Below are 12,063 nucleotides of genomic sequence, written 5' to 3'. Positions count from 1 at the left end.
AGCAATGCGTGAAAACCCAAGAGAATATGTCTAGAGGGCCAAACTAAAGTCTCATGTTGTGGACAACTAGTTTCTCAATGTTTTTTTTAAAAAAAATTTTTTGAGTTGTGAGTTTTGTAACATGTTAATATTTATAAAATTTAATCAAGGGTCATTGAAGTTTATGGTTCTTTGTATATATTGATGTTGCTTTAGAGCTATTCCACGGTGCAGCCCGGGAATTCGTTCAATGAGCAGCCGGGCCGGGGTGTGGGACCCACCAACCGGGCTGGCCCAAGGCAAGTTCGCCAAGTCCAAAACGCGGGGTGGCGTCAACTGGCGTCACGCGGCGTCGTCCGCACGCGCAACGCAGCAGTAAAAAATTTGAACCGGCATGCGCGCGTCGATAGCCCAACGGGTGGAAGACACGTGTACGCCCCGCTCGATTTGATTCCAAAGCTTCATCCAACAGTGGCGATTTTTCAGCAATAAAATTATGAAAAAAAATCGAAATTTTTAAAAAATACTTAAAAATTTTGATTTTTTTTCCTATAAATACCTATAAATACCCTTCACTTTCAACACCAATTCTCATACATTTTATTCTACTTCTACAATTACTCAACATTTTTTTCACTCTTCACTCAACATTTTCTTCACTCTTCACTCAACATTTTCATCTCTTTCACCTTGTAATTTTATTTCTTATTTTTATGGCTTCTTCTATTGAAACCGGAGGGGCGTGGAGCACCATGGAAGATGTTTCTTTGTGTGAGGCTTGGCTCCGAGTTTGTCATTGTCCCTTGACAGGCAATGAGATGAAATTTTTCCATATGTGGAAAAAATTCATGCAATTTTATGAAAAAATTCGGACTCGCTTGTATCGGAAATTGCATTGTCGAGTAGGTGGAAACTTCTCAACAAAGAGATGGCAAAATGGAGAGATGCCTTGGCAAAAGCGATGAACTTATATAGAAGTGGGGAAAATCGTACTAACAAGGTAAGTATTTTGTAATTTTCGTTATATTAAGTTTAATGTCCTAATATATATATGTTGTTAATATTTATTGCATTTTCAATATTTTGTTAATATTTCTTGCATTTTAAATATTTTGTTAATATTTCTTGCATTTCAAATATTTTGTTAATATTTCTTGCATTTTCAATATGTTGTTAATATTTCTTGCATTTCCAATTGTTTCTTCATATTTCTTGCATTTTCAATATATTGTTAATATTTATTGCATTTCCAATTGTTTCTTCATATTTCTTGCACTTCCAATTTATTTGTAAGGTTAATTGCATTTCCATTATTTTTATTTTGTTACTTGCATATCCAATATATTTTAAATAGTTATTGCATTTCCATTTTTTTGTTAAATAGCTCATTCAAGCACAGATGTGGTTCGGTGCAACCGGGGGTGGCAAAAAAAAATTCACCCATCATGAATGTTGGGAGGTGGTGAAATATTTAATGGCACGCTTTAATATTATTCCCACGGGTCCCGACGTTGTGTTAAACGAGACGCCTCTCCGTGATGCAACGACATCGGATTCACCTCTCGATTCCCCTATGAGTGAAGACTCACCCATCCAAAAGGAACCGAGGCCCATTGGCGAAAGGCTGCGAAGGCAAAGAAAGCGGGTAATTCAAGCAATCATAATTCAAAGTTTTGGAGGAAATTGCAAGGCAAAAGCGGCATAAGAATTGAAATGGAGCAAAACGCCAAGATATGGAGGTGGCAATTCAAGCCGAGTGTGCGAGAAAGGAGTATTTGCGCAAAAAAGATATGGAGAAGATGGATCGGGAAACTATGGCGATGGATACAAGCCATATGTCCCCTGATACAAAACAATATTGGAAGCTAGAACGAAGGGATGTTATGAGAAGAAGACTTTTCCAGGATGATGGGCTTAGCAACACAGATTGGTTAAATGATCAAAACCATTAAATTAGTTGGCATACCTTTGATGTAAATATTGAAAGATGTGGTGTGAGAGGTATGAGGTGAGCCTCTGGTTTTATAGAAAAATTTGGCAAGATAGAGATGTCACGTGGCTTGATTTGATTGGATGAAAATCTTATCTGAAATTTGAATTTCATCCGAAATTTGAACCCAAATTTATCTGAAATTTGATTTTGAAATTCATCCGAAATTTGAATTTTGAAATTCATTCGAAATTTGAATCCAAAATTTATCTAAATTTGAATTTTGAAATTCATCAAAATTTGAACAAAAATCTTATCCAAATTTTATCCGATTATGAATAGTCTTGACACGTAGGAACCGTAAATCGATCCAAAATATTATCCAAATTAATTATTGAGGTAAAAAATTGTGAATAAAACAAAAAAAAGAATAGTAATCCTTAGCAAAGGACGGTGGAAACACAAAATTGGATTTTGCAGGCAACTACTATTCACGTGAATAGTAGCTCCCTGTGCTAAGGCAAATAGTGGAGTTCTTTCTTATTAGTTGAGGGTCATTTAAAAACTCGTAGGGTATTATTTAAGAGGTTATATACCATTTGGGAACAATTAGCCCAAGTCATTTTTTAATCTTGAATCTGTGCCTGTAGACACGTATAATGTTCTCTGGCCAATACCGTTGGTGAGCTCACACTTTATTTAGTTTGAGGCCTTTGGCCATTTTTGGATAAGAATGAAGAATTGTCTCCTCTCTTTTTGCTTTATTTCTCTTTCTGGGTTTTGATACTTATCATACAAAAAAGAAAAATACAAAAGTTTTGAAAATTTTCTTTTGGTTTTCTTTTTATCGAATGACAAAGAGGAACGTGAACAAAGAAGAATAGAATTTAAATTGCTGCTAGCTCAAGACGTTAATCAACGCAACAATTGCCATTTGTTTGCCCATATGGCAGTAACTTGAACACTTGTCAACATCAACTGAAGGCCGTACAACAGCTCGCTTTGCTTGCTCAGTTGGCCTGCCTCAGCCTCTTTCAGGTAATTCGTCGAATACCTTGCCCTCATCGTCAAGATCAAGTGCTATCAGTGTTTTAATCTACTGAAATGCTTAGTGGAATTATAAATATAACAGTATTTCTAAATTTTCAGTTAATAAAATGTCCAGCAAATTTGTGTTTTATTTTTGTAAATTGTAGTTTTGGATTATCCCAGCACAAAATCCCACCCATGCTGTTGCTCTGCTTCTTCTTCTAGCTTGATGGTTTAGCCCATCCCACTTTTTTTTTAGTTTTTTTGGCCATTGTTTCAGTACTGCTTCTAACGAGAAAGGGGAAATTACTGCAGCAACTGCTTATTTTGTGACTTTAGGTCCCCAAGTAGTGACTTGACTCTTCTTATTTGCTTTCCTAGTCAAATATGGTGTCCTCTAAGGCTCTGGTCAATAACAAGGACAGATTTTAGGTCCTCTTTTGATTTGCTAGTGAGAAATGGGAAGAATCAGACAAATTTTTAGAAAAGATGAAGGTGCTTGGTGTTTTCCTAATAAAAAAAGTTTAAGAAGGAAGTTGAAAATTTTCTCCTTCTAGTGGCCCTGCATTTGGACCTTTGTGCTTGTCAGAGTATAATTGGGTAGGAAGTTTTCAAAGAGGGGCCAGGCTAATAATAATTCTCCTTCACTACTATATCTCTACTTTTTTTATTTTTTTTATTTCTTGGAACTGGGTTCCAAGAGGCGCAAATCAAGAGGCGATGGATCGGCTGCATAGGTCCGACAGAGTGCCGCCAATGGGGAGGAGAGGAAGTAGGGAGAGATGGAATTGGGGGAGATCGAGAGACAACGTGTAATCTGAAGAGTCTCTAATCCAGTAGGGTTAGGCTTTTTTAATTAATGAAAATAATAAGAAATTGAGCAGCGGATTCAGCGGCTGCATTGACCAACTCAGGAGCAGAACATTTTCTCCCTTTTTTTGTTTTTAATCTATGGTCCTTGTTCTTTCCCAAGATGGAGAATTTATCAAAAATAACCGAAACTTGATCCTTAATTTCAAAAATGTCAGTTTTTATAAAATATTTCAAATATAGCAAAAAACTCACTTAAATAGACACAAATGCTCTCAAATTTAAAACTCATATAAACCTAAAAAATAAACCTTATTAAATAAAACTTTGGAATATTTTTAACCCACGTTTGTACAGAAGAACAGAAGTTGAAATATATCATCCTATTTATTGATATTTTAATCAATTTAAATTTAGTCCCAATCCAAGCATCACCAAACATCGGTTAAGTGTTATTCAATTTAAGTCAATTCAAGCCAAGACAATTTCTGAGAATAGTTCATGCCAAGACAATCTTCCGTAACAAACGAGGCTGAAGGAACCAACTTGGCAAATGACTGAAAGACTTGTTGCCGGACCCGGAGACACCATTATTTTGTCTTCTCTGATGGATCAATCCGCCGAGTGTTCCCCACACGCATAAATGCTACACCGGCTTCTCCACCATGAACCGCATATTTGCTGGCTTTTGAATGGCCCTCTAAAGCAAACTGTAAACCAACCATTTCCATTTCCATTTCCATTTCCAGATCCAACCATTCTCATCATCTCAGGCTTGTTTTGTTTTGGTGGTGGTGTTGTTGCTAGAAATGGAAGCAGCAAGCATAGTTTTATCCCCTGCTTTGCAAGTGATCTTTGACAGATTGGCCTCCCCAGCCTTAGAAGCACTTGCTGATAACTGGGGTGTTGAGGACAACCGCAACGGCCTACAAGATTCCTTAATAAGGGTTCAAGCTATTCTTCAAGCTGCAGAGGATCAACAATTAACCAACAAATATGTTAGGCTTTGGCTGTCAAACCTTAAGAATGCTGCCTCTGATGCTGAGGACCTTCTGGACAAATATGTGAGTTTGTCCCAATCATCCAAAACCATCAGGTTTGGTGAGTTTGGTGAGTTTTTCACCAGACCTTTCCGTACTACAAAAGCCTCTAATGCTGAAAACATTAAAAAGACAATCCACAGATTAGAAAAGACGATAAATGAGGGACTCTCGACATTTAATTTTACAGAGCCTAGCACAGGAGATCGACGATCTATCCAAAGGGAGAGTTACTCTTCCGTTGACGACTCAAAGATATATGGAAGAGATGATGAGAAAGAGAAGTTAGTTGAACTGTTACTATCTTCGGAAACATCCCAGGATGAATATGCAACTTGTATTCCAGTAATTGGTATTGGAGGAATTGGCAAGACCACTCTTGCTCAATTGGCATATCACGATGAGAGGGTCTCCAAACACTTCGACTCTAGAATGTGGATTTTTGTTTCTGAGAATGTCAATGTCAAGAAGATTATGAAAGAAGCCATTGAGCGTGTAACAGAGGAGGAATGCAAGTTGTCGGAGATTGAACTACTTCAGTCTCGGCTTTTGAAATTGCTACAGAAGAAAAGATGCCTGATTGTGTTAGATAATGTTTGGACGGAAGACCAGGATGATTGGGACGAACTAAGACCTTTGTTTAGAGCGGGTCTTGATGGATGCAAAATTATTGTCACCACCCGCAGTCAAAAAATTCCATTAATAATGGACTTCCCAAATTCACCATTTTATTTAAATGGTTTGAAGGATGATGATTGCTGGTCTTTGTTCAAGCAGGGGGCATTTCGATGCGGAGAAGAAGAGAAGTATCCAAATCTTACACGGATTGGAAAGGAGATTATCAAAAAATTTGGAGGAGTGCCGTTAGCTGCAAAAAGTTTGGGAAGCTCAATGCGCTTGAAAAGAGAAGAAAAACAGTGGTTATTTATGAGAGATTGTGAACTCTGGAAATTAGATGAAAGCCAACATAAAGTTTTCCCTGCCCTGATGTTGAGTCTACCGCCTCATCTTAGACAATGCTTTGCATTCTTCTCATTATTTCCCAAAAATTATGAGTTCAAGAAGCAGAAGTTGATTCATCTATGGATGGCAGAAGGCTTCATTCCAGAAGTAGGAAGCAAGCGGCCTGAAGACATTGGTGAGGAATACTTTTCCGAATTGTTTTGGATATCTTTCCTGCAAGAAGTACGGCTACGTGACGGTGGAGAGATAATTGGATACAAGATGAATGATATCATTCATGATCTTGCACGATATGTTGCAGGAAAAGAATATGTGGTACTTGAAGAGGGTCGGCCACAAAATTGGTCACCAGCAGAGATTCGCCACGCATCTGTTGTTTATAGATATGGTGCAAGAATTACAATTCCAAAAACTCTATATGAAGCAAAACATTTGCGAACTCTCTTATTGATCGGAGATTCTGGCTCGTTACAGAACGGAGATAAAATTTATTCAAGTTTTGAATACTTGCGAGTGCTAGATCTCAACAACAGTGATCTTGTTGATCTGCCGAATTCCTTGGGTAACTTGATATGTTTGAGGTATTTTGACTTGTCTTACACGCATATCACCCAATTACCTGAATGCGCACAGGATCTGTTTTCTTTGCAGACCCTAAACCTAATTGGTTGCCATAATCTTGAATATTTGCCTTTTTTGGGACGCTTGACCCGCCTAAGACATCTTAACTTAAGTGGATGTGTAAGTTTGACTAATATGCCTTCTGGTATGGAAAGCTTAGATCAACTTCAGACATTGCCACTTTTTGTCTCAAGGAAGTTGGAGGCATTTGAACGGTGTGTGTGGAGTACATGGAATTCTGAGAATCTCGGTCATCTGAGTGGTTTAAATCTTCATGGGGAGTTGAATATTACTCGCTTGGAGAATATTATTGAAGATGCTACACCAGCAGACAAAGGACAATTGTTCATGAAGGAAAATCTTGAGTCATTGGGATTATACTGGGGCTTTATTCCCGGAATTAAAGATTCATTCGCCAAACCACATAATGCCCCAGCTGAAGTAGGTGTCTCAGGATCACATATAGCGCTGCAAGCTAAAAAACTTATTAGATGCCTGCAACCACATGAAAATCTGAAAAATCTAGTTATAAACGGGTACCCAGGAATCAAATTTCCTAATTGGGCCCTCCCAAATCTTATTGCCGCTGATTTCACCAACTGTAGAAGTTGTGAACATCTTCCAGCTCTTGGGAATCTTCCGCTACTTAAGACGCTTTCTCTGCATGGAATGCGTGGCGTTAAGAGCATTGGTACAGAGTTCTATGGTGACGGTACTGACATATGGTTTCCATCACTTGAAGAACTATCCGTAAGTGATTTTGCAAACTTAGAAGAGTGGTCAACTGCAACTGATGAAAAAGCATTCCCTATACTGAAGAAATTAACGGTAAAAAGTTGTCCAAAGTTAGCACATATACCGTTACCTCAGTCCCTTCAACATTTGGAGCTGCGGGACTGTAATCCAAGGATGATATCCATAGCAGATTTAAGTTTGCTATCTGTGCTTATTCTACAAAAAATTCCGGACCTATTGTCTCTTCCTGAAGGGCTCTTTGCATCAGCTAGTCTGTCTTCCTTGAAGATTTTGTCTTGCCCCAAGCTTCATTCAATGCCTTTGGAGATGCAAAACCTTAGCTCTCTGAAATCATTGACCATTCGTTGGTGTGAAGAGCTGTCCTCTCTGCCACAAAGTTTGCTGAACCTCAAAGCTCTGGAGTCACTAGAGATTAGTAACTGTCACAGTCTAATATCCCTGCCAGATGGTGGAATTGGAGGTTTGGGTTCGCTTCGAACTTTGTCCATTGAAAACTGCAGTAACCTGACTTCTCTGTCATCGAGTTTGGAACAGCTCATATTGCTTGAGCACTTGACCATCATGTACTGTCCAAAGCTTGGTTCTTTTCCAGCAGGTGTGCAACACCTCTCCTCCCTTCGAAGTTTGATCATTCTGAGTTGTCCTTGGTTTGATTCTCTGCCTGAAGGGTTGCAAAATGTCAGGACCCTGCACTGCTTGGAAATTAGTAGCTGCCCCAATCTAACAGCTTTGCCAGAATGGTTTGGGGATCTTGATTCTCTTAGATCTTTGACCATATATGATTGTCCTAATTTGACACTACTGCCACCGGCCTTCAAGCCTCTAACTAAACTCCAGCACCTCTCTATTCAAGAATGTCCTGAGCTTGAGGAAAGATGCAGACAAGGTAGCGGTGAGGATTGGTTGAAAATAGCCCATGTCCCGCATAAGTACATTGGATTGCCTCAGGTAAGGTGGTCTGGCGAAGCGAGCACATCGGGAAGCTCTTCTGTCCAAGCATCTTCTCAGTAAGAAACTTCAATTTATTTGTCATTAACAAGCTACTATCATTATGGTAAGTCATTCCTCCAGGTGTTGTGGTGTGCTTTGTTATTTTCTCCTTATAGGGGATTTATGTATTTCTATGTACTAGGCTGTTTTGAGAATCCTCTGAGTTTGTATTGTATATGGATATCATATTAATAACATTTTTGTGTTTTGATTAGGTAATTTTAGGCAACTGTCAATTGTTTTTTATTTTCGTGTTTTGCTTTGCACTGCTAGCTTGTCTCCAGATTTACATTAGAATTCTTCGATTTGGATTATTTCTCGCATGCTTAAAATTCAGTTCTTCATAGTGCAAATGCGCATGGCTCATCATACCAGTTTTTCGCTCGTTTTCTATATTCTATGAACTTGAGAATCCATTTGATCTTCCCCGTGAGAGGACTGGGATTTATTTTGTGAAATCAGTACATCACTGGCTCCATGAACCTGCTGCAAGAATGATATTGAGGCTTGGTGTTCTCAATTTACAATTGGCCAAGGAAAAGGGGTCTAATTACACCTCAATTTTCCTTCAAGAAAATATTGAAAATCAAATCTCAAAAATAGTAGGGGAAAATTAACCGAAGGCATCTTAAATGGTGAACAAAAGAGTTCAGTGTAATCTTATAGAAATGCCAAACAATCCCATGACAAAGTTCTTACATATACAACGTCTTCTATAAACAAAACCTGGGCAGCTTTTCTTCGGATTATTGGCCAGTTATTATCATGAGTCGGATTATTGGCCCACGTTGCAAGAATCTCATGTAGGCCACACACTAGGAAGGGGACCGATGTGATTTTTTATGTTGCGGGACATTCAATGAATTATCGGCCCACGTTGCAAGAATCTCAACAATTGGTTGCGGCAACTTCCATGATGACAGTAAGAGGTCTTGACGTAAGGCACCATATCTTGTGCAAAGAATTTGGCACGAGTGCTCAGCAATCTTTATATGCTTGCCTTCGAGGTACAATCGAAATTCTATTATTTCTTAATATTTTTCTCATTCGACATTGGCAAAACATCTGCCGGATGCTGGCCATATTTCAATACTCCGCCCCAAAGACTTTTTGGGGCCATTTGTTACACTGACTTGGCATGGTTTAGCTTGGACTAAATTTAGTACCATGTTTGTTTTATCTAATCTTAGTCTTAGATGAGATTGCTAATATCGGGCCCACCAAAAAAATCTCCTTAGATGGGGACTATTAAACCCATGTGGAAAGAGAGGATTAACTAGTCTCATACTCACCAATGTATAAGATGCATATATTATATTGTAATAAAACAAATATTACTATTATTATTATTATTATTATTATTATATACCTATATATATTATATTATATTATACTTACTTACACATATACAATAATCTACATATATACACGTATATACACATATATAATATATGTATATATATACACACATATATACATATATAATACATATAAAACACATATATTATTATTATAATATACCCATATACGCATATGCATATTAATATTATAATAATAGTATACGTGTATATATGTAATATATATTATATATTATAATACATATATATATATACAAATATGCGTTTATATATTATACCCATCTATGTATTATAATATAATACATATTATTATTATAAAATACCCATATATATTATATATATTATAATATATATATACACATATATTATACATGTATAACATATGTATATATATATATATATATTGTACCCATGTATATATTATAATATATATATATATATGTATTATGTATGTATATAATATATGTAATTTATGTATCTATACATATATATTATTTATAATATATAATATTATTATAATATTATTATAATATACATATATACATGTATATACACACTCCCTTTTGCTTTTTAATCAATTCAATATATTTTTTTTCCTTTAATCGAGTAAGAAATTAAGTTTTTTTTTTCCTTTAATACTGAAAAAATAGTGTAAGTTGGAAAATTAAGTATAAAGAAAAATAAATAATATAAAAGTGAAGTAAAAAAGAAATTAATGTAGGGTAAGGATAGAATAGGAAAGAAAAAGAAAAAGAACAAAATTGATTAAAAAGTATTAAAAAGCAAAAGGGAGTGTAAGTGGAAAAAAGTGGAGTGGGAAAATCAGCTCCCTATATATACATACATATATATTATATTATAAAATACAAATATACATGTACATAATATATGTATTTATACATATATATATGTGGAAAAATAAAAAAAAATTAGTCCTAGCCCAAGCATTCACCAAACGTAGGATAAGTGTTAACCAACTTAGATCAAGCTAAGCTAAGCCAAGACAGTCTATAATATCCCGCCCCCAAATAATTTATTTAATTTCCTAATTTTTAAAACAAAGGACGTACCCTTAGGGTTTCTTTGTGGTTTAGGGTTGACTCTTGCTCGAGGATGGTTTGAAAAAATTTCTTAGCTCTATTACATAGTGCATGAACTCACGAGTTCATAAACACATATAGTGGGCCCAGATTGGAGTTGAAACAAGAAAGTTATGATCAAAAGAAGTGTAAGGGCACGATCGTAATTTTTGCAAGTGATGTGTTAAAAACTCAGAATTTTTTTTTATTTTCCCTCATTTCTCTCTCCTACTTACCTATTCTTCCTCTCTCGCGTCTCTCCTTCGTGATTCTTCTTCTCTGGCGAATTTTGTCATCGTCTGGTTATTCCAAGCAACGCCACCACCTACAAAGCTTCGTCTACCTATCCCATCCCTCAATCAAACTCAAAAACCCGAAGAATAGTCAGATTTTGGACTGAAACTGAGTCAAAAACCTCTACCCGACATTAGCCAATTTCTGGGATTTTCCAGCGACTTCGACCACAGATTCAATTGAGGATTCTTCCATGTGGTCTAGTCAAACAATCCTTGGGTTGGATTACTTTCTCGATAAGTTTGGTAGTGGTCATATATATATATATATATATATACACCTATACACATATCTTTGTTCTTATTTATCGGTGAGGATCCTTCCTCGCTCACGGTGCCAACGGGCATGCATTTTGGGTGATGGAGGTTTAAGAAAAAGGGAAGGGTGTTGAGTGAGTTTGAGTATTAGTAAACTATTACGGGATACGGATTTCAACTTAGTTTAATGGATTATACGGGAGTATGTCGAGTTTCAATTGCATGTTTTCTGCTTCCAAACGGTGAGGTTATTATATGTTGTTTTCAAACTTTGTTTTTGTCCACTCATAATTTTCTGTTTTGCACCCCCCAGACATGTAGTTGACTTGAGTGAGTGAGCCCGAGCTTCCATAAGGTAAACTTTTGTTCATTTCTTTTCCGTTGAACTTTATTTTCGCTTGTAAACTGAATTTCATTAGATATGCTATATTACCGCCCATGCTAGGGTTGGATGTAAGGCCGGAGGCCTATTATGTAAACTGCATGATTTTACCTTGTGCATGCTGTTGTTGGGATGATTTTAATGTTTTTGACAGGTTAAAAATTAGGAAAATGTCCCTTTTTCAGGGGAGACTCTGCGAAATTTTGGCAGAAAGTCTCGTCCCTCTTTTCCTTGATTTGGAAAAGAGGCTATGACGTTAGTAAGTGGGCTCAGCATCAATTTGATGTTGGAAATACCACAGAATTCGTCACGGATTCCAAGGAATTTGGGGCCGGTCCTGTCATTATTATTATTATTATTATCATTATAATAATAATTATTATTGATAAGTGAGATTAGTCCGGGAAATTGAGAATGTTTTGAAAACTGAATTTGAGACAAGTTTTGGAAATGTTTTCAAAACCACCTAGATATCCTTTGGCTGCCTTCGGATTTTATGATGTCCTCGGACATCTTAGTTGTTTTCAGGAAATGGTTTGTCTTTGGAAAATTTGGTTACTTTTGGATAAGTCTAC

The 12,063-nt window shown here is 36.6% G+C and overlaps 1 protein-coding gene across 1 annotated transcript; it reads left to right on the top strand.

Moving 5' to 3' along the window:
- Window positions 1–3,920: 3,920 nt before the first annotated feature.
- On the top strand, window positions 3,921–8,354 carry LOC148916364 (putative disease resistance protein RGA3). The gene has a single exon (XM_089054750.1). The coding sequence runs from the start codon at window positions 4,558–4,560 to the stop codon at window positions 8,137–8,139; it is 3,582 nt and encodes a 1,193-aa protein (XP_088910876.1). The 5' UTR covers window positions 3,921–4,557; the 3' UTR covers window positions 8,140–8,354.
- The last annotated feature ends 3,709 nt before the right edge of the window (window positions 8,355–12,063 follow it).

This window comes from Prunus mume, linkage group LG6, assembly GCF_029339155.1.
Source record: "Prunus mume cultivar Tortuosa linkage group LG6, ASM2933915v1, whole genome shotgun sequence".
Classification (NCBI taxonomy): domain Eukaryota; kingdom Viridiplantae; phylum Streptophyta; class Magnoliopsida; order Rosales; family Rosaceae; genus Prunus; species Prunus mume.
Note: the sequence above shows the minus strand (reverse complement) of the source record. Positions and strands in the feature narration are given on the sequence as shown.